General features: G+C 32.8%; 1 protein-coding gene and 2 long non-coding RNA genes across 3 annotated transcripts; 2 read left to right on the top strand and 1 right to left on the bottom strand.

Annotated features, from left to right (window-relative positions):
- The first annotated feature begins 7 nt into the window (after positions 1–7).
- Rab39 (RAS oncogene family member Rab39) lies at positions 8–21298 on the top strand. Its single transcript, XM_067268797.1, has 3 exons — positions 8–477; positions 12670–12811; positions 17880–21298. Exons 1-3 carry the CDS (start codon positions 260–262, stop codon positions 18162–18164), a joined length of 645 nt encoding a protein of 214 aa, XP_067124898.1. The 5' UTR covers positions 8–259; the 3' UTR covers positions 18165–21298.
- On the top strand, positions 9669–10032 carry LOC136974033 (uncharacterized). The gene is made up of 2 exons (XR_010880581.1): positions 9669–9786; positions 9877–10032. It is a non-coding gene; the product is annotated as an uncharacterized lncRNA (long non-coding RNA).
- A 4112-nt stretch (positions 21299–25410) lies between the features above and the next one.
- Positions 25411–25829, bottom strand: LOC136974037 (uncharacterized). The gene is made up of 2 exons (XR_010880582.1): positions 25795–25829; positions 25411–25761 (listed from the first exon to the last, which is right to left on the bottom strand). It is a non-coding gene; the product is annotated as an uncharacterized lncRNA (long non-coding RNA).
- Positions 25830–25892: the final 63 nt, after the last annotated feature.

Here is a 25892-nt window from a genome sequence, read left to right as displayed (position 1 = left end):
CTGTCTCCGGAAACGGTGGCGACATCTGACGACGTTCGGCGGAATTAAGCAACTGCGGCGGACGTCTGCGTATCGTCTGGCTACAAAATTGGTAAATTCGAATTTATTGCCCTCGGCTATGGATTCCGACCCCGAAGCCACCGTGTCTAACGTCTCGTAGGCGGTTTGGAAGGCGGAAAAGGCCTCTGATGCTCCTATTCGGTCCGCGGGCGACGTCGTTTGTCTCTTCCGTTAAGCCTATTTAGGCTTAGCGGGTAGGATGGTGGAGCCCATCTTCGACTACCAATTCCGTCTCGTATTGATCGGCGATAGCACCGTGGGGAAGAGCACCCTCCTCAAAACGTTCACAGAAGGGAAATTCGCAGAAGTGTCGGATCCCACCGTCGGAGTCGACTTTTTCGCTCGTCTGGTCGAAGTCAAGAGCGGAGTCAGAGTTAAAATGCAGTTATGGGACACGGCGGGACAGGAGAGATTCAGGTATATAAGCCTAAATGTACAATTAGGATAGATGTACCAGTTTTGGCCAGTGTACCAGTTCTGGCCAGAAAATAAATTTAACTGAAAAATATAATCACCACATATTCAAATCTGTCCAATGAAACAAACTTTTATTGTTAATTGTTCACACAGTTAATAATAAAAGTTTGTTTCATTTGTGGTTATATTTTTAAGTTAAATTTGTTTTCTGGCCAGAACTGGTACTACACTAGCCAAAACTGGTACATCTACTCTACGCCTCTGAATGAGTCCCGAATGGTACCCACAAGGTGCAGCTATGCCTCCGAATGAGACGTTGGGACCTCACCGGAGCTGTAGACTGCATCAAATGGTGCTGAAAAGTGTAAGGAACCATACCTCTACATGCGACTCTTTGTAAGATACGTCCTACTTCCGGATCGTGTGCCGTCGGGAGTTCGTTTAATTGTTTGGTCCATACAGGCTTCGAGTGACCTACTCGGATGTTATATAGTTTTAGGGGAGCGTGGAGACTCATCTATATTCCTCTAAAACTATAAACTTCCCTCACGTCACGTGGGTGTGAGACTAGCACCGAAGTGTGAGACCATGGAGAAGGACGTTATACTGGTACGTGGTATAAAGTAAACTTTAGAAGTGAATAATGTGTGTACAGGCGTGGTTCCTTTGATTTTTTTTGCTTGTACAGGGGTGGAATCTCCTCATTTGTAGTTCGTGTCTTACTCTACACTGTGTAATCTATTGAATTGTAATGTAAGTTAACAAGACCTGTGCTTGCATTTTGTTGAAAGTTTTGATACATGAATAGATAATGTTTGTGTGACTGTAGGATGGGCTGACATATAGAGGCATTCGAGGTGTGCGATTCCTCAGATGTATCTCTTTTGTATGTTGGAAATCCTACTTTGGTAGTCTGGCCTAGGTGTGTTTGTCCTTACTCCTTGTTGCTTTTGCTTGAGCAATTGTTGGATCGGATCCACTTTTAATGGAAAAATTGGGAGGGTGGGGTGTCTGGGGAACTGGCCCTCTGGTGGCTGAAAGGATGAAACTGATTGCGAGTTTGCACGTGGTTGGCACACTGGTTGAGTGTTGTTTTCTGAGATTTCTTCTCATGTCTGACACCAAAATAGTGGCAGGATTGACTTGGACTTTGAGTTTTTGGGCCGCGGACTAGGCTCCATCTTCAAATTTATGAGAAAAGTTGATAAAAAAAATTTTTGCAAATATTTTGGAGTCTCGCTAATAACTTTTTTCAGGGCTTCACAAAACTTCCTGCTGGCCCTGATAGGGGGCCTGTTTCCTGTGAAAAGTCCTTCTGAGATTCACTTTCCCCAATTGGCAGATTGCCCAAGTGTTGCATCACTTCATTCCATTGGTCCCAATTTGAAGAATTAAAAGCTTCAGATGTCCTTGTAGATTTAAATCTGGATGGGAACATCGAAAACTTATATTAGGTGGCCCGCCCCAACTATGTTGGTTCTTATTCCTTAATACCCAATTGACCCGCTTGTAGTGGGAAAAGTGAGAGAGATTGTTTGTAACAGGCTGTTGCATTGCGTTGACAAATAAATCAATCAACATTTGGGATATTGATTTTGTTAACGGAATTCTGAATTATGATATATTGAAGTAGAGAATAAGATCAAAAAGTTAAAGTGAGAACAGATGCATTTAACTAAGAGCAGTTAATACATTGATAAACCTAAGATTTTGACTTTCCAAGTGAATTAAGTATTATTACAAACGAGAAGGTAAGAGTTTGTGTATAATTTAATACAGATATTTGGTTACATGAAACAAGGATGTGATTTTTTTTTTTTCCTGTGCCTACGAGTTAAGATATGTCGCAAGAGTTACTGGCCATTTCTTTACGAATGAAAATTCCAAAAGGAACCGAAATTTGATAGTGACTTCATAAGATATTGATACTTACCTTCTGATGTTTGCTTACTACAATGCCAAACAGCTGATAAAAATCGATAAAAGTTTAAAGATGAAAAGGAAATGTTTGAAATCTACTATTTTGAAGATTCAATAAAAAGTTTATACCATACAATGTAAGGTGTGTTGCTAACACAAGATTATTCACTGATAAATATGTATTTAAAACACATGGTCAATGTCACTTGTCACACTAGCAAAACTATATATAAAATCTATATGATGTATTGATTTAAAGATTTTTCTCGGTCACTTATTGAAAAGAATCCATAAGAAACTATTTGCATCTCTTTTAGTGTGTCTGATCCAATCGGAACGAACATTGACACGACATTTAGTGCAAACATTTTGCCAATAGTCACTATGGAATCTGTAGTTCTTTTTTGGTTGTTTTTTTTTATATAGGGATAGTCTGCAATTCATGCAGAACACTGTCTTTGAAGTAGACAAAGTCTTATTATTCGATACTTTTTAATATTCACTCAAATACTGCTCATTCATTTAACTATTTTATTCTTATGCTAATTAAAATAAACTCAGTTTATAATGTTTTCATTTTTTGAATTAGTATTGTAATGTTTTGCAAACTGTCTAAAGCTCAATTGTGTTAATTAATGTAAACTTTCTATTAACAAAACTTACTTGATTCATTTATTATTGTATAGCTAACGTTGTGATGTTGACAGTATCACGAGACTATGCTACTATTTTGAGTTATATTTTCATAGATATTGGTCTTCTAAAATCTTGCATCTTTACGAGATTACACACTTTTTCTTCTATAGAAATATATAACTTATAGTTTAATTTATTCAAAATTATAATAATACAATTATCTTTCTAATTATTGAGATGATAGCTGACATCTTAGAAAGGAAAAAAAATATTCTTCATGAAGACTCGATTAGATTCTTAAGTGTCTACATAGTTGGAAGATTAAGCAAGCATATAAACGTAAGTTTAAAATATTTTAAAAATCTTTTACAATGAAACTTATTACACTTTATTATATTATATGCATTAATTACTATTTCCACAATAACTTTACTGAATGATCCACAATACACACATAAACAGTGAAATATTGATTTAATGAATTTTGTCAATACGAAACATTCTTTAATATAAATATTTTACGGATTTGTTACCAATTTTCTTCATATTAAAAGAAAGCAAATCCACTTGGGCTTGATTTTAAAACTCATAATCAAAAAGGAATATAATTTTGCTGTAATCAGCACAATTTTAATGTTTTTAATTAATATAAAATGTTATGTTGTACACTGTAATCTATTGATTATCATTCAAATTTAATTCAAAAATGATTTACTCAGAGAAAGAATTAAAACAAAGTTCTCTATTTACATAATAGTAAACAATTTAAAGTTGTAAACTTAGCTTCCATTGCAGAACTAACACATATTGACAAAAGTAGGTCTTACTCCAATAGACCTTTCTATTGAAGTAAGGATTACTTCTTTTTCAAAATTTCTTTCATCAATAAGCAAAGTTTAATTTTCGTTTTACAATGTAGTATACAAAACTCTTTCATTCTTTCAAAAGTTTTGGTGTAATTTCAGTACTGAAGACGAAGGTAGAGAGTTTACTTGTTTAATTTTTTTTTAAATAGAACATCTTTTGAATAAGTTTTGCATTATGAAAACTAAACAGATAAACAAATCTCACCATAGCAAAAATATTATTTGTAATACAATTATAAGAAAAGTATTTTTATTATTTATTATAGTAATACCAAAATTACAGTTTCCATTTAATTTCAGCCATTAGCTTATTTATTATTACTGTTTTTCTTGGTTACGTGTGATAGAAGAAAACAGAATATTCTTTTCCATTCATTATTTGAATAAACAATAAAAGTTTTCATATTAAACTATTTTCTATTTTTATCATGTATGATATTGCTTGAATTTTGATAACATTTTATTATGATAAGCAACTTCAAATGCATGTTTTCATTATGATGAAAAGAATGTAAATTTGTTAGCTGATTGCTCCATATTTCAAGCAGTACGTAAATAATTATACACTTTGAATTTTCAAAATGAGGTCTCGTAAGATCAAAATCATACAATGAGCTCATTTTTTCATAAATGAAACCTGTTTATGTATAGTTAGATTATTTTTTATTGATTTTATTAAGTAAACAACTTGCAGTATCCTTTTAAAATTAGTTAATTTTATTTCTGTTTTTAACTTAGAACAAAAACAGTATTAAATTACATTTCTTTAATTAAAATTAAACAAAAAATTAATTCTTTTGTTTTTTGGCTCTTTAAACAGATTAATATTCATTTATAAAATGTAATTTGGATACATTTTGCTTTCGATTTCATATTTAGATTTATTCACGATAATTTACGATCTTACACTTTAATCATTTTTAAAAAATATCAGGAATAATAAATTAACTGCTGTATTTTTTGTCATAGCTTTGACATTGATACATTTCATTCTCTCACAAAACAATGCAATAATGAAAGAGAATATTAAAATAAGTCGTAATTCTATTGTTAACTTTGTTGTCTACAGCAAAATTTTGGAACCTAATAAAATATTTCATGCTAATTAATTGAATATTTTCTAAGATGCATAAACAAAAACGAAAGGAAAAACATGCAGACATGAGTATTTTTCATAGATTAAGTTCTGTGAAGTAGGAAAATACAATAAATATCTTAAGATAAATGTCATTAACCACAAATATCAAAACAAACATTCTGTTATCAGTTTGTATGAGTCATATATTCACACGATAACAGAAATTGATACTGAAATCACTTTCGTGTATAGTTAAAGCAATCTAACATCATCCATAGTAATCAAAATTGTATTTAATAAATTATTGAAAAGCATTATAACAAAACAAATTATTTATTTTACACTTTTATATAATTTAAGGTGGGGAATAACTCATAAAAATAGGCCATCCCACTATATAATTGAATACCTGTGATACAAGAAGGATGTAGTAAAACGACTAAAATGTTTTGTGTTAATTTTTATATTAAAAATATTCATAAATGATAATACTGCCAGTTTTTATTCCAACTATAATTAGCCATATTGTGGCCTGAATAAAAACTGGCAATATTATTTAATTATTACTATAAGTTAGGCTGGGTTTTATATGTAATTATATATTTAAAGGTAGATTTTTGTTAATTTTATGAGTCATTTCTGCTTCTTTTGTTTTGACTAAGTTTGTTTCATTTCCAGAACTGTTAGATGCTTTTGATCAGGTAGAATTTTGTGGCTGACTTGTGAGACATTTTTGACTTTTTAGTATTCTCATTTAAATATTTTGCTGTTAAATATTATTTTCTGTTAGACAAATATTTATTATTATTTTATTATATATATTTTTTACTTTAAAAATATATTACACTTACAGACAAATTTGTTGTAGACATTTTAGTCTCAAACTAGGTATTAATTACAGTTTGCTAATTGCCCTTTAATGTTTTGATATCTGTTACTTCTATTTGATATCATCTGCTAAATTACAGCTTACATATCTGAATATATGAAGTCAACAAAACAGAATTTGTTTTGACTTACGATAAAAAATTGCTTATTGATCGAGTTAAATGTTAAAGTTCACTAGCTTATTTAGTTGACTCAATACAGAATTATTTATTCATATATTTTACATGTTTAAATAAAATGTACAAAACTGAGCAAAAAATTGTTTTTAAGTTTCTCCTTTTATCTCTCTCTCACATGCTTTGAAATTCTGGATTTTGTTGAAATTTTAATACATTTAGTATAGCCCCTTCCACTGATGATTGGTAACATAACATGTATCAAAGAGCCATAGTTTAGGAGAACTAGTTATTTAAACTTTTTCATATTCATTATATATAGAGTTCTGTGAACAAATTGTAATAAGTAGGCACAAACCAGTGAGTAAAGCATCAGGTTAAAAAGCTCAACATTGTGGGTTTATCTTGCTCCAATTTTTTTCCTACAATATTTTTCTAAAGTATACAGTCTAATGAATTATTCGAAAATATATTTGGCCCAAAATACTATTTTGTGATTGTTGAAGTCATTTGCATATTTTGCACTAACAACTTTTCCTACAGCAGTTTAAAGATATGCAAATGATTTTAATAATTACAAAATAGTATTTTGGGACAAATGTATTTTATAATAATTTATTGGATTGCATGCATTAGAAAAAAATGTGGGGAGAAAGCTAGAGAAAAACAAGACACTCACAATGTTGAGCTTTTTAACTTGGTGCTATACTCATTGGTCCATATCTATTTGTTATGATTCATTTATAAAACCTGATATATAATGCATGTGGAAAAACAATGATTTTTTCCTCACTATTGCTCATCGGCATCAGTTACAGTACTGTGCATTAGTGAAAGGGATGTACTAAAACATATTAAAATTTCAACAAAATCCAGTATGTCAAAGCTCAGGTGTCTCCTTGTTGGTCAGTATTTTTATTCATTTCCTTTATTGTTCATTATTTTGTTATGTTTTTAAAAATTATACTGGATGTGAATTGTATACAGTTATGATGGCCAAACTTCATTGTGAGCCACAAGTGCTGCCCATCTAGATTCTTACTAGTTCCCATATACTTATTCAAATAGTTTCAACCAGTTACAATATAAAATAGAGAATGCAGTACTGACGTATTTCTGATAGGTAATATATGGCTCCTATTGTGATAAGATTTGGCCACCATACGACTCACCAACCAATTAACCAGTTTGAATAACATTTAAGTGACAAATGTTTTCATTACCTGTTCTGGGCACTTCTTCGGGTCTATTCTTAATCCAAAACAAGTTGGCCGTTGACATTTGAATATAAATCAAATGGTATGGATTTCAAATAAGGATAAGGAGAGGATCCCCCTCACTTTTAAACCCCTTTTAAAATCATTGTACACCACAATTGCCAAGAGACATTGGGTCAGTATTACCTACAGGAGATGCCCCTCCATTTTCAACATGCTGTGCAATGGAAAAGACCCTCCTAATCCCAACAGACTACCAAGCATTTATAATGTCCCTATCAGAGACAACAGGGAAATGGTGTACATTGGCTCCACTAAACATTCAATGGGGGTCAGAATATGGGAGCATAAATCTGAAATACAGCATAGTAGGAGTACCACCGCACACTGTACTTACACGACAGACCTGGATATTATGGCGGACTTCTCCGGAGCCAGAATTATCCTTATCACCCCACACCCGGAACACCTCAAACGGTTAGAGGCCATTGAAATTTTTAAGGTTTGTAGCAGAACCATGTACATTTTAGGGACGAGATGTGTCTGTCGATGGCATGGCAGATTATACTTGACAACGACATTTAACTTTCAGTTGTATTTAGAGGTGAACGCATGCGCAGAAGTTCTCTGCATTCCAACTCAACCTAATATTTAAACATCATACGGAGAACACTTGCACATACCATATTTGATTTATATCCGAATGTCAATGGCCAGCCTGTTTTGAATTAAGAAGAGATTTGAAGAAGTGCCCAGAAGGGGCAACAAAAACGTTATTCACACCAGTTAATTGGTTGGTGAGTCTTACATTTTGTATACATCCTGGTGTTGTGCAGTTAAATATTTGGCCACCTCTAATACATATGGTATCTATTTTAGAATCTACAAATTATTTGGATGTTTGATAATGTCTGTGTTTATCTTTAATAGACTTACTCTCTAGATCACGGATGATAAATCTTTTTGAGTCCACTTGCCAAACAGTAAGCATACTTATTCTAAAAAATGTTTTGAGTGCCAAAGTTCTAGACTTCAAATAAGTATGTTTAAATAAATAAAATCAATACACTCTAATTAAAGTAAATGTAAAGAAGGTGATTGAAAAAAAAGGATGATCATGTGATACGTTACATGCCAGATGATCTCTCTGATGTGCCACTTCAGGAACGCATGCCACAGGTTTGCCACCTCTGCTCTAGGTCAAGATTAGTAACATTTTATAATTGCTGTACAAAAGTAAAACAGTGCAATATAGCTCAGCATTCCAGTTTTATTTTATAAAACTTTTCCACTGAAAAGTTCATAATTTTGAAGAGAAAGAAATATGCATTACACGTTTTAATTATTTAATCAAACAAAAATCATGCCAAACAATATTCATATTTTTGTTGCATCCAATACAGTTCTTTAGCAAATAACTGCTATGGGAAATAAACACACATGAAAGTCTACAAATTGATGTTGGAAGATATCTTTAAAAATTGCTCTTCTGTTTTACTTAACATCCCACATTATATGCTATAAATGTACAGATCTTATGAGGCTCAAAACTTTGTCTACAGGTGACATGGATAAATTTTTAGCAAAAGTAAACGAAATGGAATTTCAAAATAATTGTAAAGTGGAGAGAACATGTGATAAAAATAAGAACAAAAATGGATAGCAGTTTGTTTTGAATCATTGTTAAGTTAATTACAGATGTAATATTTAAGTGACATATTTGTTTTTGTGTGCTAAGGGTTCAAAACCTACCACATGCCATTTAAAATCACTTTGCTTGTCACGGTTTCCGACTTATGCTCTGGATAAATGCCGTTCTAATTGCAAACTTTGCAGTTGTCGACTAACACAAGTGCAATTGTGTTAAACAAATAAATTTGAAATCCGTTTTACATCTTTGTCGTAGAAGTTCTATTAAGAATATTAGAGATAATTAAATATTGTATAATATATAATTAAAGAGTGGCCTATATTTTTATATTGATATGTTCTCTAACTAAGCTACCTAATTACATTATTATTAACAAATATTATTATAGATATTACATGATAAAGTGCATAGTGAGAAAAAATTCCATTGTTTTGAGTTTGATTATCTATTTGGATAAATTGATTTATGTAATAATTAAATATAGGTAGATTTGATTATCTTCATCAGCTTCATCTGTTATCTTGTTTCGATTATTTCCAAGTTTATTTTATTTTAAATAGTATATTTTTAATTAAATAATCACAAAAAGTAAAGAGCAATTATCGGGTAAAGCCATTGTGCAGTAGCCACCTTTTATCATCATTGACAATTTATAACAGTTAACAATTTATAGTTTTAATTGTTCAAATTCTCATAAACCATTCATAGACATGTAAGTTTGGGAAGAGTGAAAATTGTTAATAATAATTTAATATTCTGGTGAATTTGTTTTAGTATGTTTTAAGTTGTATATAATAATGAAAGTAATTTATTTTCAGATAGATACAAAAACAGAAATAAAAACATACTTGGCACGCATGTAAGAACATTTAATTCATTAACTTAAGAAGTCCAATATATCTTAGAAGACATCCCAAAGGTGACATAGACACAAAAGGTGCACAAATAAGAAGTTAATTTTAATATTGTATTAACAAATAATAATAATTTGTGAATAATAATTATAATCATCTTACTTCTTTTATAGATGATGGCAAACAATTTTTCTATTCCATTCAGTACTCATGCATTTTGAAAAAGAAAATTATTCCAAGATACTGTGCATCACTGTAGAAAATACTGATGTATAACAAAATAACAAATTGATTCATTTAGAAATAAATAGTGATTTACTAAATTAGAATTATGCTGTATTCCTTAATTATGTATAAACTTTTCATTTTGTTTAGAGATGCCACAACAAATATTGCCGCTAGCTTTTTGAATGTTTGGCCACTATCCACGATGTCGGTTATTTAACAGTTTTCTTTAAATTTCTCAACATTTGAGAAATGAAAATAATAACGTTTACTTGAGAAAGAATTCTTTAGAAAAAACACTATCATCCATACCTCTTAAATTCTCGAATTCCTTTTTTAGAACAAATGTCTAATGATCGACACTTATCTCGACCGTTAGACATTTGTTATAGAAAGACATTTCAAAGCTAAACAGGTGATATTTGTAGGAGCAAAGTGTGTGAAATTTACTGTTCCAAGATAATTTTAATATTACAACTATACACATGTTAAAATTCCATACATTTATATTGCATTTTATTAAAGAAAGCAAAATATAAATTTTATAGTCTCAACAGAATCATTATGACAAGGTTTAATATGTAATACTAATTTGTCATATGGCCACTCTTCACTTAATGATGTTTCTCAAGCTCTCCCCTTTCTTAATCTTAGTCTAGTTCCTGTAGCATTTTGGTATTAACTACACAAAGTATTTGCAATTTCCAAGACTACATATTTCATTTATAAATTTGTACTCTATTGTTTGTCTCATTTGAAGGATCCAAAGTTAAAAATACTAATCTGAATGTCATGTTTTCATGAATTAACTTTAATTTTTGGTAAATCATTTTCATAATTTTTGATAATTGTATTTTTATGTTTTGTAAGAGATGCAAATTAAAACAAAGTTGTTGAGTTAGTTTCCTTTAGACCTCTTCTTTATCCGGAAAATAAAGATGATTAAGCTCCTCGTATAACAACCCAGTCATAGGAATGGTACTCTGTCATTAATTGAGGAGTAGCTATGTTATAATTACAAAAAAAATGAATTTTTTTTTTTTTTCAGATGAAATTTATATCCTGTCTCATTTAATTATAAATATGAATGACAATGTTATTGGCATATTTTAAAACTTATAAATATATTTCTGACATGTTTATTAATGACGAAATTATGATGTCTAAAAGTAATTTAATGTCGATATGTTTGATTTATCTTATGTAAAGAATGCTACGGCAGGTTTATTATTGTATTATGTTCTTTACATTTAAAACATTTGCAAGTTTCCCTACATTTAATTGTGCCAGAGTTGGTCGGATAGTTGAGGCACTTAAGGTTGGCCTATCACTCTTGGGGATCCGATATCCAATCTGAATGGTTGAAAATCCCAGGAGACTATTGTATGCTATGTCCCTTTCTAACTGGCTGAACCAATGATGGGTATGATTAAAAATGCCTTTTTTAGTGTCCATGGAGCAGAGTCCAATAAAAGTCAAAAAGTTAGCAATAAAAAGTTAAAATGATAAATATCAGCCATCCTTAAGCAATCTTATCTTCAGATTATGTTCATTAACTACAGAGAACTATTGGCATACATATTCCTAGTGTTTGTGTATAGTATAGGGGGATCTTTGTACAATTACTCAGGATAAATGTACACACTTATGCTTACCTTACTGCTGTTTCCACGGGATTAGGGCTTTTAGAGTTTTCTTTATGTGCTAAGTTGGAATCTTCAGCGAGATGACAAATGTAAAACAACTTCAAATAGTATAAATTATCAAAGTATTCTGTTTTCTAGTGTAGTATATCGGAGGATGGATTACTTTCATAATTTACAAGTAGAATCTTATATTGAAAACAAATAGAATTATGTTTGTTTATCATGAATATTCATGACAAACAAATGTATTTCTGTAAATGTAAAAGTATGTTTCATAATGGGAATTGACTGAGTTGATACATTGTCATTAACCTCAGATTATGTTGCAATAAATGTATAAGCTGTTAATCTTATTATGTATGATATAATAAAACATGAAGAAGTACATCGTGACATTTCTTCAAGATGGCTCATCATAAACTTAATAGCAAACCCTGATTATATGTTCACATGTTGTTAGTCTACTGGGAATCACAGTTTAAATCTGGTGGACTTCTGTCATTAATTGTGTACAGTATGGTTTTGGGGCATCGTTTCTATCTCAGAATCTGCCGTAAAACATTAATTTTGGATGATTGTACGGCCATGCTGTGCCAATATCTTGCATAGACAAACAACCGATCCAAATTATCGTGGCTGGTTTCATAATATTGTGATCTGTGGGGTCCAACTACTGCTCAATCCTTGACGACTTGAAAAAGATTTGCATTTATATTTCTCATAAAAGACAGCCAATTCTGCAAGTTATCATGTTTGGGGGGGAAGTTCAAAATAAATGCAAAGTTTATACTACTATTGTTTTTTTACAGACATTTGCTTTGTGCTATTATTTCAGATGGACACACCACGAATAAATAGCAATATGTTATCTTACATCCCTTCACAAGCAATTATATTAAAAACAGCAACATGAAATTTTATATAAACTTTAATTTTTCAGATCAAGTTCTTATCTATGATCAATGATTTGTATTTTAAAATGCTCATTTTTCTTATGAAACAAAACTGAAAATTGGTTTTGCTTTAATATTTCAGGATAAAAATGATTTATTTTACAAAAGAAAATTTTAATTAAATGTATTTGTTTAATTTCAGATCTATCACGCGATCATATTACCGAAATTCGGTCGGAGCCTTGCTCGTTTATGATATTACACGACGTTCTAGTTTCGAACATTTAGTGGACTGGCTATTCGAGGCGCGTCATCATATTGAACCACAGAAAGCAGTGTTCCAGGTAAGTTTTTAATTATATATTTTTCTGCATACAAAAAATACAAAAGCAAACAACTTGTTTACAATAATCTAAACCATGGGTGGGCAACCTTTTTCTATGCAAGGACCACATTTAAAACTTTTGAACTAACACAAGAAAAAAGAAAAAAATGTGTGTTAAGCACATTTATTTATTTATGAGTAATTATAAATTAACATTAGTATACTTAATTTGACTTCTAGAAGTGATGTGAATGTAATATATATGGAATATTTGGTTGATTAGTTTTGATGTGAGTCTGTTAGCTGATAACTGTTTGTTTTAACTTTATACTTAATTCATTGCAGGAAAAACTGTTCACATACATAAGTTGTAGAAAATAATGATAGAATTTTTGTGACATACTTCCTTAAGGTGGGAAATTGATATATTTTTAAAAATATTTTGTGCAGCCCGCACCTGATCTAAACTTTGACAATTTTCTTATCTAATAAAACAATCTTCATGTTCTTCCGAAAACATTCTTACTTGATTTATTTTCATTAATTCATCAGATAAACATTTGCATTAAAGAAATATTAGAACAGTTAAAAACAAAAAAAAATAATAATCGCATAGTGCTTCACGCAATTCCATCATGAATAAATTAATAAAGACCAAAATCCATTTATTTTTTTTTTATTAGTTTTATTTTCTACTTCTAAAAATATAAACAAATTTTTGTTTCTTTCTAATTTAAAAATTGCATAAGAAAAATTATCATCAGAATAGAATTTAAAAATTGTAAATGCATTTTTCTCTATTCGAACTGTTATTATCTAAGAACTTTTATAACTCGATCCAGAAAATCTGTGTTGTTGACTAATATATTCCATGGTTGTGATGTAACGCATGCATCTGTTTTATTTATAACTCTTCTACATTTACTAAAAATTAGAATATAAACTTGTTCCATGAATCAAGTGGGATTTCTTCTACTCTCCTCTCTTAATGGCCTGGTGTTAATCCAATTTACGTTAACATTAGCTGTAATTGCCCCTTGTGTGAGCATAGTAGAAGGTGTATAGTATTTCTGAATGCTCCAAGATGCTGTTTAATTCTTAATCTATGTATCTATATGTAGAACATATGTATAGGCTGCCTTTGTACCCTCTTTTAGACTTACCAAATGTACTCCTGGCTTGCTTATTTTTTCTAATTATATGCATAAGTGTAGGATCTCTTCTGTTAACAATAGAGTATTGCAAACTATTCATTACCGATTTAAGAATATTGGATCAGGCTTACATCTTTAATGATAATGCTTTTCTCTGCATTAGTTGTTTTCCTGTTAGATCCTATAGAACAAACAGGAAGTATAGTATTTACTTCCAGACTTGCATTGAAATGGTTGGCTGAGCTTCCAAGTAGACCTGAAATAACCAAATTTTTAATACAGTTTTAATTTAAATGCTTGTCATTACAACTTTTTGCCCAGACAACACAGAACATATCTTCTAATAATTAACAAAATAAGAATAAATAAAATTTAAATGACTGCGTACTCTCATAATAGCGAAAGTGTTTATCCGCAAATAAAGTAACAGCTTCTTTATGCCTCAAAACATTTTTGTTGGATGTTTTAAACAATTATATTTTTACTTCCAAAGAATTTAGTTAATAAAATGCAGTATTTAAAATTATACATACAATTTCAATATTTTCGTTCCAAACGTGACAAAGTTTTCAGAATTATGAGTATAATTTTTTTTAGTTCTGAGAAAGAATTACTTTCTCTAATTATCTTTAAAATGTAATTAAAAATTCAATTCAACTAAATGCACTTAAGTAGAAAATAAACTAATTTAGATTTTTTTAAAAAGAAGTACTTCTGCAAAGATCTGTAAGAATACTTCCATTTTTAAAGTTTTAAATATATTTTTTTAAAGAATTATAGCGTAGAAATGTAAGAGCTGTAATAATGGGGAAGTTAAAATGTCAGTTAATTAAAATTCCACTCGATGACAGTCTAGAAAAAATCAACCGTTGGAAGTGGCTATCCATTATTACACTTTGGAATTTTAATTAATTTTTATTGAAATGATTTTTATTTAATTAAAAAATTCCCTGCGATATATAATAAATTACAATTTATCGTTTGTTCGTAAAAAATTTTCAACGGGAATACTTTTATAACGCCATTAAATGCTAGTTCACCTTTAATTTCGAATTGCAAAGATTGTTGTGCCACTTCGTTATTAATATTCAAATATGCCTAATTAATTAAATGTGCAAATTGATTTATTAAATACACTTTTATGTAGTCCAGTCGATTCATTAGTAATTAATTTGGTTAACTGTTGCAGCAAGTCAATTATTTAATTTAGTAATAATCAAATTTCAGTTTCTGCACTTACATATGCCTATATTTCACTTATGATTTTTTTACTTAAAATATTAGCTACGTCAAATCAAATTTCTACATTTTGTTCCAAACTAAGAATTTTATGCAGCACGTCAGTCAAGTTTTCATGTTTTTCATTTGTATATAAAACTTTCTAAATTTCTCAGTGATCTTTTAATACTCTCTAACTCTATTATGATGCAAATTTGAATTTACAAACTCCAACTCTGATAAGTTGTTTCCTAGCCATTCCTGCAGAGAAATGCTTTGATAATATGTATAAATTTACAAATTTATTAATACTGGTATGCACCACCTAACAATGTTCCACTCAATAATAGACGGGACTTAATAATATGCAACAGAGATCCCGTAAATTATAATGTAGCCGAAAAGTTTGTACCTGCTTGTGTTTTTTCTACGTTTAGATACATAAATACTTATCATTGTTACATATAGCCTATATGAGTAGTAGACTTTATGACATACGTTTGTCTAATATAAGGTCAGTTATTTCTCGGAACGTGTCTGCATCATTAATCACTTCACATAAAAGAACAAAAGTAATTTTTTTATCCTACTCTATCATCTGTCTATTCGTTAACTGTCTTTTATTATTAATTTATATTACGATGTCCTTTTATTAGCCATAACAAAAGAAAATTCTGCATAGTATGCAGATGATGCAGAACTCCAGATCAATTTGTTATTCTGGATTGTTTTAGGTGTGTCCCATAGATGTAAATGCCCTAATAGATTCCGGTATGAAATCATTTGCACTGAAAATTTTACAAAAATAATTTATTTTTGATTTGCTTGAGCTTTCACAGATGCACATGTAAAAAATGATAATGCTTTATTAAGACAGAAAACAATAAACAATTTTTAAAAATTACAATACTTTTGACTCTCCCAAAAATTTTAACAAAGTTAACTAAAATAATTAATGACATGTTTATAGATTATATTTAAGCATAATATAATATCCTAAGAAACCTCCTCTGGCTAAAGTAACTTTGTAATTGTGGACTGGCATTGTTTGTACAAGTTTTTGGAGGATGGATGCTCTTACTCTTTCCCGGTGATGAATTATTTGCTTGTTTTAGTCTTCATGCTATTATATTGCTGCTCATTTGTCTGTATGGCTCTAGCCAAAACCCCCCATAGATTTTCCATTAATAAGGATAAGATAAGGAGATAGAGCTGGCTGATCGATAATAGACACCCCGTTAGTTACAAAACCATTTGTATGTAGAGCTTGTCGTGTGAATGGGAGCATTGTCTCATTGAAAGAACCACTGTTTCCTGGAAATATGCTCGGCAAAGAGCAAGAGATCGCTTGTCAACGTGTTTCGATAATCTTTTGTTTTCGTATGCCCTCATAAAAGGGTGTGTGGAGTCTTTCCTTGGCAACTAATACCACTCCGCCCAGTAACTGAGCCATCACCTTGTCCTCGTTTCGAATATAGTCCTTCCTCCCTTCTCAAATCTTGCCAATAATGGTTCCGACCGTTAAGAGAAGATTTTTTATTGTCCCTCCAGACAATCTGTTTCCACATGTCCATCTGGCTCATTCTTTCCTTGGCCCTTAGCAAACATTTCTCCTTTTGAATGAGCTTTAGTGACAGGGCAGGATTTTCTTACTTATATATGAGATGATGGCACATCTGCACAACTCTCCCAACAGTCAATTTGCCAATGTTATGCTCATGCATTGCCTCTAACTTCTGAAGTAATCTTTTGTTGTTAGCAGTCTGGCAATTATTTGTTTTTCTTTGTTTGTAAGCTTTGAAGGACGTCCTGTCAATTTGGATAAGAATGAAATCACTCCACATGTACCCAAAAAAAGATGAAGGATAATGATGTGCTAAATAATAATGTTGTCACTTGTTTTTAAACAATGTTTTTACTTCATACACAAAAATAATATAATGTAAAGAATGTGAGGAACGTCAGCATATATTGTAAATGATGATGCGAGCTACAAAAATGGGACTTAACTAACACATTTATGCAGAGAATTGTATTACAGATTTTTCTTGCCCATGGTTTTAGTTTAATTTCCCTGTCAATAAGTATTTTAATTCATACATTCCTAACCTAACCTAAACGAGATGCTACTTCTGTGACTATTTACCTATTGACTTTATAAACCTTTGTTTGTAAAATCAATAGGTAAATGGTCATAGAAGTAGTGTATTGTTTATAAGATTACAGCTATCGCGGGATTACCAGAAAAATACGACAGAAATTGTGGGGAAAACTAATTCTGGGAATGCACGTATAACAAAATACAGACTCTAAGGCTAGTATTTTGTAAGCTTCTCAGTAATTAAAGTAAAAACTTCAATTGAAAAATAAGCCATGAAGAATCAATGTTACTAGGGCACACTCTCCTTGAAAATTCTTCAGAATGTCCAGGTAACATTAGTACCATTTTACAAAATGTCAACATTGGCATTCTGTTGTGCGTAGATCGGGAGAAAATAAAACTTTTCTAATTTTGTCGAGTGCCCACTGGTGGTCGAGTGGATAAAACCACCAGATGCCAGTAGTTGGTGGCAATTTTTTAGTGGGCTGGCCATGCTAAGTTTCCAGTTTTTTTTTCACATTTGCAATGCCTAAATACAGGTCAGTTTCTCACGCAAGGTCCTCTCTTTCCATGAGACACACAAACCAAACCTAATTTGGTCGTTTTTTTGGCAGGTCGTGGGATGCAAAGTGGACATGGAGCACCTGAGAGAGATACCGACGGACGAGGGAAAGGCATTCGCCGACTTCTACGGGGTGAAGTTCATCGAGACGTCGGCCAAGACGGGTTACAACGTGGAGGAGGCCTTCGCCATGATCGCCCAAGAAATTTATAGCAAAATAGAAACTGGAGAATTTAAAGTGGAGGACGGCTGGGACGGAATCAAGACGGGATTTGCGCGTCCGAGAAGCAACGTTCACCTGATGGAGGCGGAACCCGAAGGAGGAGGCTGTTGCTAAAATTTTATAATTACAATAGGGAATAAATTAACTAATATTAAGAACTGTGAACAAATTGTAATATATATATAAATATATATATTAGCTAGGCTTTGACATTGACAGATAAATTAGTTAGATTTTATAAAATATTTATTTTAATTTATTTAATAACGACTCGTTTCTCCTTTATATTTGTAGAATTTATGTAGTGTTTCACCCACTTAATTATGAGAAATTTGAAAAAGTTTCGAATCCTTTGGTACGAGACGAGTTCAGGAATTGACGGAACGAATTTTGTATTAGTTTTCTTTATTTTTCTGTCGGATTTTGTAAGGTGAGGCGAGAATTTTGTTAATTTTTCTTGTATTTTATTTCGGTCGTAGAATCTCGTCGTCTTTTTACATTTGCATTTGACGAGTTCGTCGACATTTCTGCCATTTAGTTTAGTTTTTCGCGTATCTTAACTGTGTTCTGGATGGTGATTTGCACGAGCAGTCTTATAGTTTCCACATGTTTGTTCCACAAGAAACTCTTTTATGATCATCGCCGTTAACTTTTTTATTGGCAGTTTTATTATTAATCATACAAAATTCGTACGTTTTGTATTTCTCGAAGCATCTTCTATACTGTACATTTAGAAATTTCTACGAATCTCTCGGAGTATAATTTATCTTCTGCATTTTTATTTTTTTGGAACATATTTTGTCTTTTAATATTTCTTTCATCTCTTACAGATCACAGAGAAATTCTCGTCAAAATTTCAGGCACGTCAAGCCCATAATTACTGACAAATTTTAATATACGAAACAGAAGTGATGGGGTTTGCTACTCAATTTTGACAGCTATTTTTTGAGATGTAACTCTCTAGTTATTTTATGATTTCGAACACAGAGAGAATGCTAATGTGGATCGTAATTAGAATTCCATATGTTTGATTTGTTTAGGAGGATTCCAAGTAGGTCTGTCCGTTGCTAGGAAAGAACTGAGTAAGTGTAAGATTTAATTTGTTTGTCTTACATCTTAATTTAAAGATCTGAAACGATCGGTTTCAAATTAACGATTATGCAGATATACACGGCAAGATGAACAAATTATTTGGTGATATGCGTAAAGAATTCAAAAGAATAATCATTTGCGGATGAATTTTTCAAACGAAAACAGAGAATTTCCTTTTCCTCCAAAAATCGGCGTACATTTATGACGAATTTTGGAGAGAACATAAATATTTGTATGTTCAGATATAGTTAATTCCCTTTTGTATTCTGTCGTTTAACACGTACGGATTCTCCCGTGCAGATAAACAAAGTAGCATCGACGTCCACACGATATCCATTCACATCTACATTCACAAACGTTGCACCAAAATCGCATTTTACTTATTGGTATTCTTGTTCTGTATGGTCATTGAATCTCCGTTTAGTTGTCTACCGGACCATTTTGTAATTATAAATAATTATTGGTGTTAAATCTAACCGTGGCACCCATTTGTATGCAATTTTCTGTCCGTCTCGTAAACGTAATTGCAGATATTTGCATCCACCAGGCTTCGGTAGTAGCGAGGATGCATACAATTTGACCGAAATGCTAGTCTATCGTGCCTCCGATTTTCGTTTTACTTCACAAATAATTTCACGTCACTCAAGAATGTATCCATCATTGTAACAGAATAAAGATAAACAATAACAGGAATACAGAACTGTAATTTTGACATTGAATATAAATTACATACCTGTTAATTCGCTTTTCCTGCAACAATTGTTACGCTACTAGATACGTTCTAGTCACTGCAAGTAATGCGATTGTAGAGTTCTAGAATTTGCAATTCCGCATCTTAGTAGCGTAGCATAGCGTGCGTCAAATTTGCAAATGTAGTTGCATTGCAATCAGTTTATCGTTCATAGCCACGTTTATTCTTCGTGACGATTTGCAGTACGAGACAATCCGTTCCTTAAATTAATTATGGGCCGCCTGGGAAACACTTTTCTTATTGTTGCCCCCGCAATTTGCACCTCAATAATTCGTCGCAATACTAAGTAAATTATTTTGGCAAAGGGACCAAGTCACCTTATTGTTTACAAATTCATTTCTCGTATGCGACAGCAGTTTTCAATAGAACTATCGTTAATAAGCGAGCACACGTCATTAGTTCATCTTGCTGTGTATGCTTCGACAGCTTTTTTCATTTTCGAAATTAATTTTCCGGTAAGCATCGCCACTAAACTACGCAATTGTGATAATGGCAAAAAAAATTACACTTTTCTTTATTTTGAAAAATAAAACAGAACGTCAAAACTTCATTGCTCAAAATTTTGTCACTAAAGAATTTGTATTCGAAGTCTTTTGTAATCCGAGAGTCTTTGATGGAATTTCCATTTTAAAACACTGCGGGGGAGATTCGTTTCGTAAATTTTCGATCGGCACAAACCGACGAGGATTCCTATTTAAGTGATGCCGGAGATATTAAAGCATCGAGTGCCATAATTCTATTCTTTAATACCGCAGTGCTCTGTTTTCCATTGTTACTTTGGAATGTTTGGCGAATTTAAGCATGCGGAGACATCCTCGCGCACATTATTTATCCCGGTGCCACGGGGTTCTACTTTACTCTGCCTCATTCGCCACAGAAAAAGCAATTTATCTTTACTTATTTTAATGATAACGCGTCTAGCCAAGCCACATTCCTCTCTCGACTCTCGCATCCTGTATTAGACATTCAAAGAGCGCTATTTATTATATATTTATTTATTTATTTGTTTAAAATTAATAAATTCCAAGCCAAATTTTAAGAATTAATCCAAATAACCGCAGCTTTACTCGATAGAATTGGTCTGTTGTTATATTTTAATAGTTTAAGTATTATTTATTTGTATTTATAGACGGATCGAAAGAATTTTTCGTTCGAATCGTTCTTTCCGAATTTCTGTATATTTATGTAAAGAGATATAACATCTATTTTTGATTATTTTCAAATTTTTCCCGTATATTTGTATACATAAGAACCGTGTGTACGGATATGCATCATATAAACGAATAAAATAAAAGATATATATTATATATTTATGCCGACGTACGTCGCCCAAAATGAATTTTGTATCGAGAACCAAACGAGAAGATTTTGCTTTCTCCGAATAAACTCTTGATTTATCATGCTATATTGTTGTCCGTGATGGAACAGATTCCGCACTTCCGTGGTTCTTCGAAAAATTATGCCAACAACACATCGAAGTGGTAATAATTCAAGAATTAAAACCAATCGCGAGAGAGACGATGGATTACATATTGTATTTTTTTTATTTTGCCAATTCTGCACAAGATATAATAAGATGGCTTCGGTTTCGACAAATTCAGAAAAATTGAGCTGGCATCTTCGTTATCCGTCACAAAAACACTTTTGACATCAGTTTATCGAAATACGGGACAGTCTTAATGCATGGGCCCCATACTAATCCGTGTACATTGACCCTTCGATGCACCTCGTATTGTATACGACACATACAAAGGTGTATAGTTACTTCACTAAAGCAGAAAATTACTTAAATTAGCAATAAGTCTCAATGCACACAGGCTGTTACGCAACATTTACACATTAAGGCGAAGGGAGGTGGGGTGACATATGGCGCATTGTGCCTTGATTCGATTTCCTTATTTTGGTATTTCTGATTGGATATGAGGTGATTAAAAAAACATTTATGTGTATAAATATACTCGAATATACCATGTTTCCCCGAAAATAAGACCTAGTAGAGGTTTTGCTGAATTGCTAAATATAAGGCCTCCCCAAAAGACCTAGAAAAGTTTTTGTTTGGAAACATGTCTGCCAAACAGAACACCAGAGCATGCAGCTGTGATTCTTTTTACCCTGCCGCCGTTGCAGAGCAGCTGCATGCAGGACATGAAGACCGTCACTTGCAAATGTGCAGACAAGGCATCAAGAGGCTCGTTGCCTGCTGCCATACTGTACACTGTCCCTGCTGTGCTGTACGAGTGTGCTATGGTGAACTCCCCCAGGTGGCTGGAAGCCATATACCATACGAAAAATAAGACTTATATTAATTTTTCCTCCCAAAGATGTGCTAAGACACTGTCTTATTTTCAGGGAAACAGGGTATATTGAGGGATTTGTGAACATTTGGTCACTTTAGTGATGATTACTTAGCAAATTGTGTTTGTATCATGAGTGATACAAGATGGAGAGCAGTTTAATCTGTATGGCTTAACAAGTATTTGTGTGTTTTTCAAGCCTCGCATATTGTTCAAATGTTTATCGTGTCAATTAGTTGTTGTTGTACGGCACTTTTGCTGTACAACACTTTTGCATCCATTTGCTTTCCCTCTATTGCTTTACACATTTGTCCAAGTAACCAGGAAGACATTGCAAGACCCAGATATGTGCCCGAATTGGCAACAATTTGGGACCACCCTAATATGCACTGTGCCTTTATTGCCTCGAGCGGCTTCCACTCACCCTCGTTCATACCAGAGTACTTCTTGATAACGTTCGCAATCCAAACAAAGATTTGCTCTTTCTTATCACAAATCCACAGCAAGCATTTCTGATATTCTTCCTGTATACCTCGATAATTCGTATTCTGCACTGCCACATTTCCTCATATGGTGCAATGACAGGTCCCATTGTCCTTGCACCTTATATGGTGCAATGACAATGGTACCTGCCCTTCTCTCAGCGTGGGCAATAGAGGTTTGTGGGACTTGCCAATGGCTCATTGCCACCATGTTTAAACACTGGCACATATAGTCTGTTCGCAATTGCAGCCGTTCTCGCCTCTTCTATACTGATCTCGCATCCGGGATCATTCTTGTTCCAAAATGGATCACAATTATCTTTTACCTTACTTGTTCCCGCATGAGTGCCACTGCCTTTTGCCTTTCTCGTATATGGCCAGAAAGCATTTTGGTTGTCCTTAAATACCACTTCCCATTTCTTTGCTCTTTTTTATCTTCTTACATTCACACTTACACTCTTCGTACTCATTCTTATTCCCACCATTCATATATCTCAGGTAAGTTTCTCTCTTTCTCCTTAAGGCTTTGACAACTTCTTTGTTCTGCCATGCAGTGCCTCTTGCTCATTTTTCCATCTTCGTGGTACTGTGCACTTCTCTCACACCCGCCACCATGTTATTTCTTGTGGCATCCCGTGGATTCTCGGGTTTTCGTCCAATGTCTATACTCTGCTTAACACACACAGTTTCTCTACACTATAACTTTAGCTTGTTCGGGCCCTCCACTTTAATGCATTCTAATATTTTCTTTTGCCATTTTGTCTTTTGTATTGCTGACCATTCCGGAACTGCATTCCTTGACCCGACTGAGTAATGGTTGGTGCCCATTTTGCACCCTCGTCCATTTTGACCTTTTGTCACAAATCACAAAATCAAAAGAATGTATTAGATACGAACAATCCCATTGCAACACCTAGTTTGATAGGGCACTCACCATTGTCATTCACTCTATCAAAACCATACCTGCCAACATAAGCCCAAGAACATCTATCACACACACCTGTATGTGCATTTGTATCACCTAACAATACAATCCTTTCATTTGTCTTGCATTTGTTCAAAAAAGCCAGCAGAATACTCTAGAATCCATCCTTCTCTTCAATCATGCCAGACTTAACCAAAGTGTATGCACAAATGCACAGTAAACTCATGTACAGTACCCTACTTTTGTTCTTAATCAGACAATCTTTTGTGATCTTTTTGAGTGGGGACTAACTTAGAGGCTCACTCCACATTTTCCAAATTCTTTTATAGGCACACTAGAAGACGCATAAAAGGCCCTTGCATTTTGGACGAGTGCATTGCATTTACCTTGACACCAAACCAAAGTACCTCAAACAATAATAATTGTACATAACGAAATAAAGTTGTGTGTAGATTAAGACTTTAAAAGTCGTGCAATTTTGCATCGATGATTGTTTAGCAATTTGCATATGCTGAAGTGGTTTTATAGTATTTGTGTGGAAGATTCCATTGTTGGTGTTCTTTGGTGGTACATTGGAATTCAAATATAGAATCACTGCACCATTCATATTTATAAATGACTTAACGATGTTGCAAGAATCCAACATCCAACATATTAATAATTGACCGACGGTCAATTATTAATATGTTGAAGACAGTGATGGAAATTTTGTGAGTATTTTCAATTTTTAAATGATTAAAAACAAGTTATCGCAGAACCGACGAGGGGTGCCATCATGCCAAATAGTAAAGGATATAGCGAGTATAAGGGACAAATTGTATTAAAATGGTGCTGTGCAGAAAGAATTGTATTTGTCGCATGCAGCTTGCAGATGACTATATTTTGATAATAAAAACAATAGTTCTAATATTCGCCGGTAGGAAAAGTAGAGTGCTACAAATGGGAAACAAGTGTGCACGAAGTTTAATCAGCGGATTTATATTTGTTCTATATGTTAGAGTCGATCAATGTTTCAATGAGCAGTCGTGTGGTGCAAAGGACCAGGACTGGAAACAGACGCCGCGGCACCAAATTTCTTCCATCGGTGAGCATTTGAACCATTTTTATTTTTATTGTCAAAATTCCCCCACAACCCGGAGACCATGTGTTGCACCCCACTAATCTATTAATTTCTCAAGCTCCGAAAGTATATATCTTGTCAATCGACACCAGCAAAACAATGCATTGATATATAAAATTCAAAACGTCTGTCTGTCTTATAAGTTTCATTACATTCAGGCATCGATACCTGTAATTTAATAATAAAAGAGAAATTTATATGCCCACCTTATAGTTTGAATTTAAATCTTTAAATAATTCAGATTTGTCGAGCCACGGAATTTTTTTGACCCAAAGACGATTTTGAGCAACCGCAGAGAAATGCGATGATTCGAAGGATTTTCTTTCCTTCCATCTCTTTCAGATCTGCAACTCTTCCACTTTCTCAGTTGGGTTTTATCGCATGGAATATAAAAGGAAAGAGAATTCAAACCATGCATTAAAAGATATTGCAAATCATCCACACTTGTGAGCGATAGTTGAGGATGGTGGAATTTTGTTTCCTCGATCGAGCAAAAGATGTTTTTATCATCCATTTCGAGTTTCCTCGACCCCTTGTCCGTCTCTCTCTCTCTCTCTCTCTTCGTGCCTCAAAAAGACTCCCATCACCCAAAATCGTCTTTGACTCATTCTGTGGCGCTGACAAATTTGAATTTATTCTAAGCATTGCTGTATGCTTTGGCAATATACTTACGCCTCGGATAAAATGCGAAACGTCTAATAACAAATATCAAAATTTTATTAATGTCGAGGTCAAAGCATACAAATTATTAGATCAACTCTAAAGAACGGACATCTCGATTGGCCAAATGTGTCTTTACTTTTTAGATAAAAAACACTATTGAATATCATTTTCATAATTTTGTCACATCTTTACAGCATTACAAGTTAACCCGAATGTTCGCATTGGTCGAGCTCTCGTCTTTCAGAAAGTTAGTTACAAAGCTCCTTCGTAGCGATCACCATTATCGTTTGCTTCGGAGTCTCGCCGACACCGAAGAAATTAAATCCGTCGTCCTGGCGAAATTCGATACGCACATTTTTAACCATCCATCCTTCTCGAAGAATTCTTAATTTTCTGTTTTATAAATCTACGGCATACTAAATCTTTTCTATTACAATCATTTATATTGTTAAGAAATGCAACAACAGAAATTACGTTTCGGGATAAGTAGAATACGTATCACTAAAATTATTATG

This window comes from Centruroides vittatus, unplaced genomic scaffold (assembly GCF_030686945.1).
Source record: "Centruroides vittatus isolate TY-2023 unplaced genomic scaffold, ASM3068694v2 contig_1078, whole genome shotgun sequence".
Taxonomy (NCBI): Eukaryota; Metazoa; Arthropoda; class Arachnida; order Scorpiones; family Buthidae; genus Centruroides; species Centruroides vittatus.
Note: the sequence above shows the minus strand (reverse complement) of the source record. Positions and strands in the feature narration are given on the sequence as shown.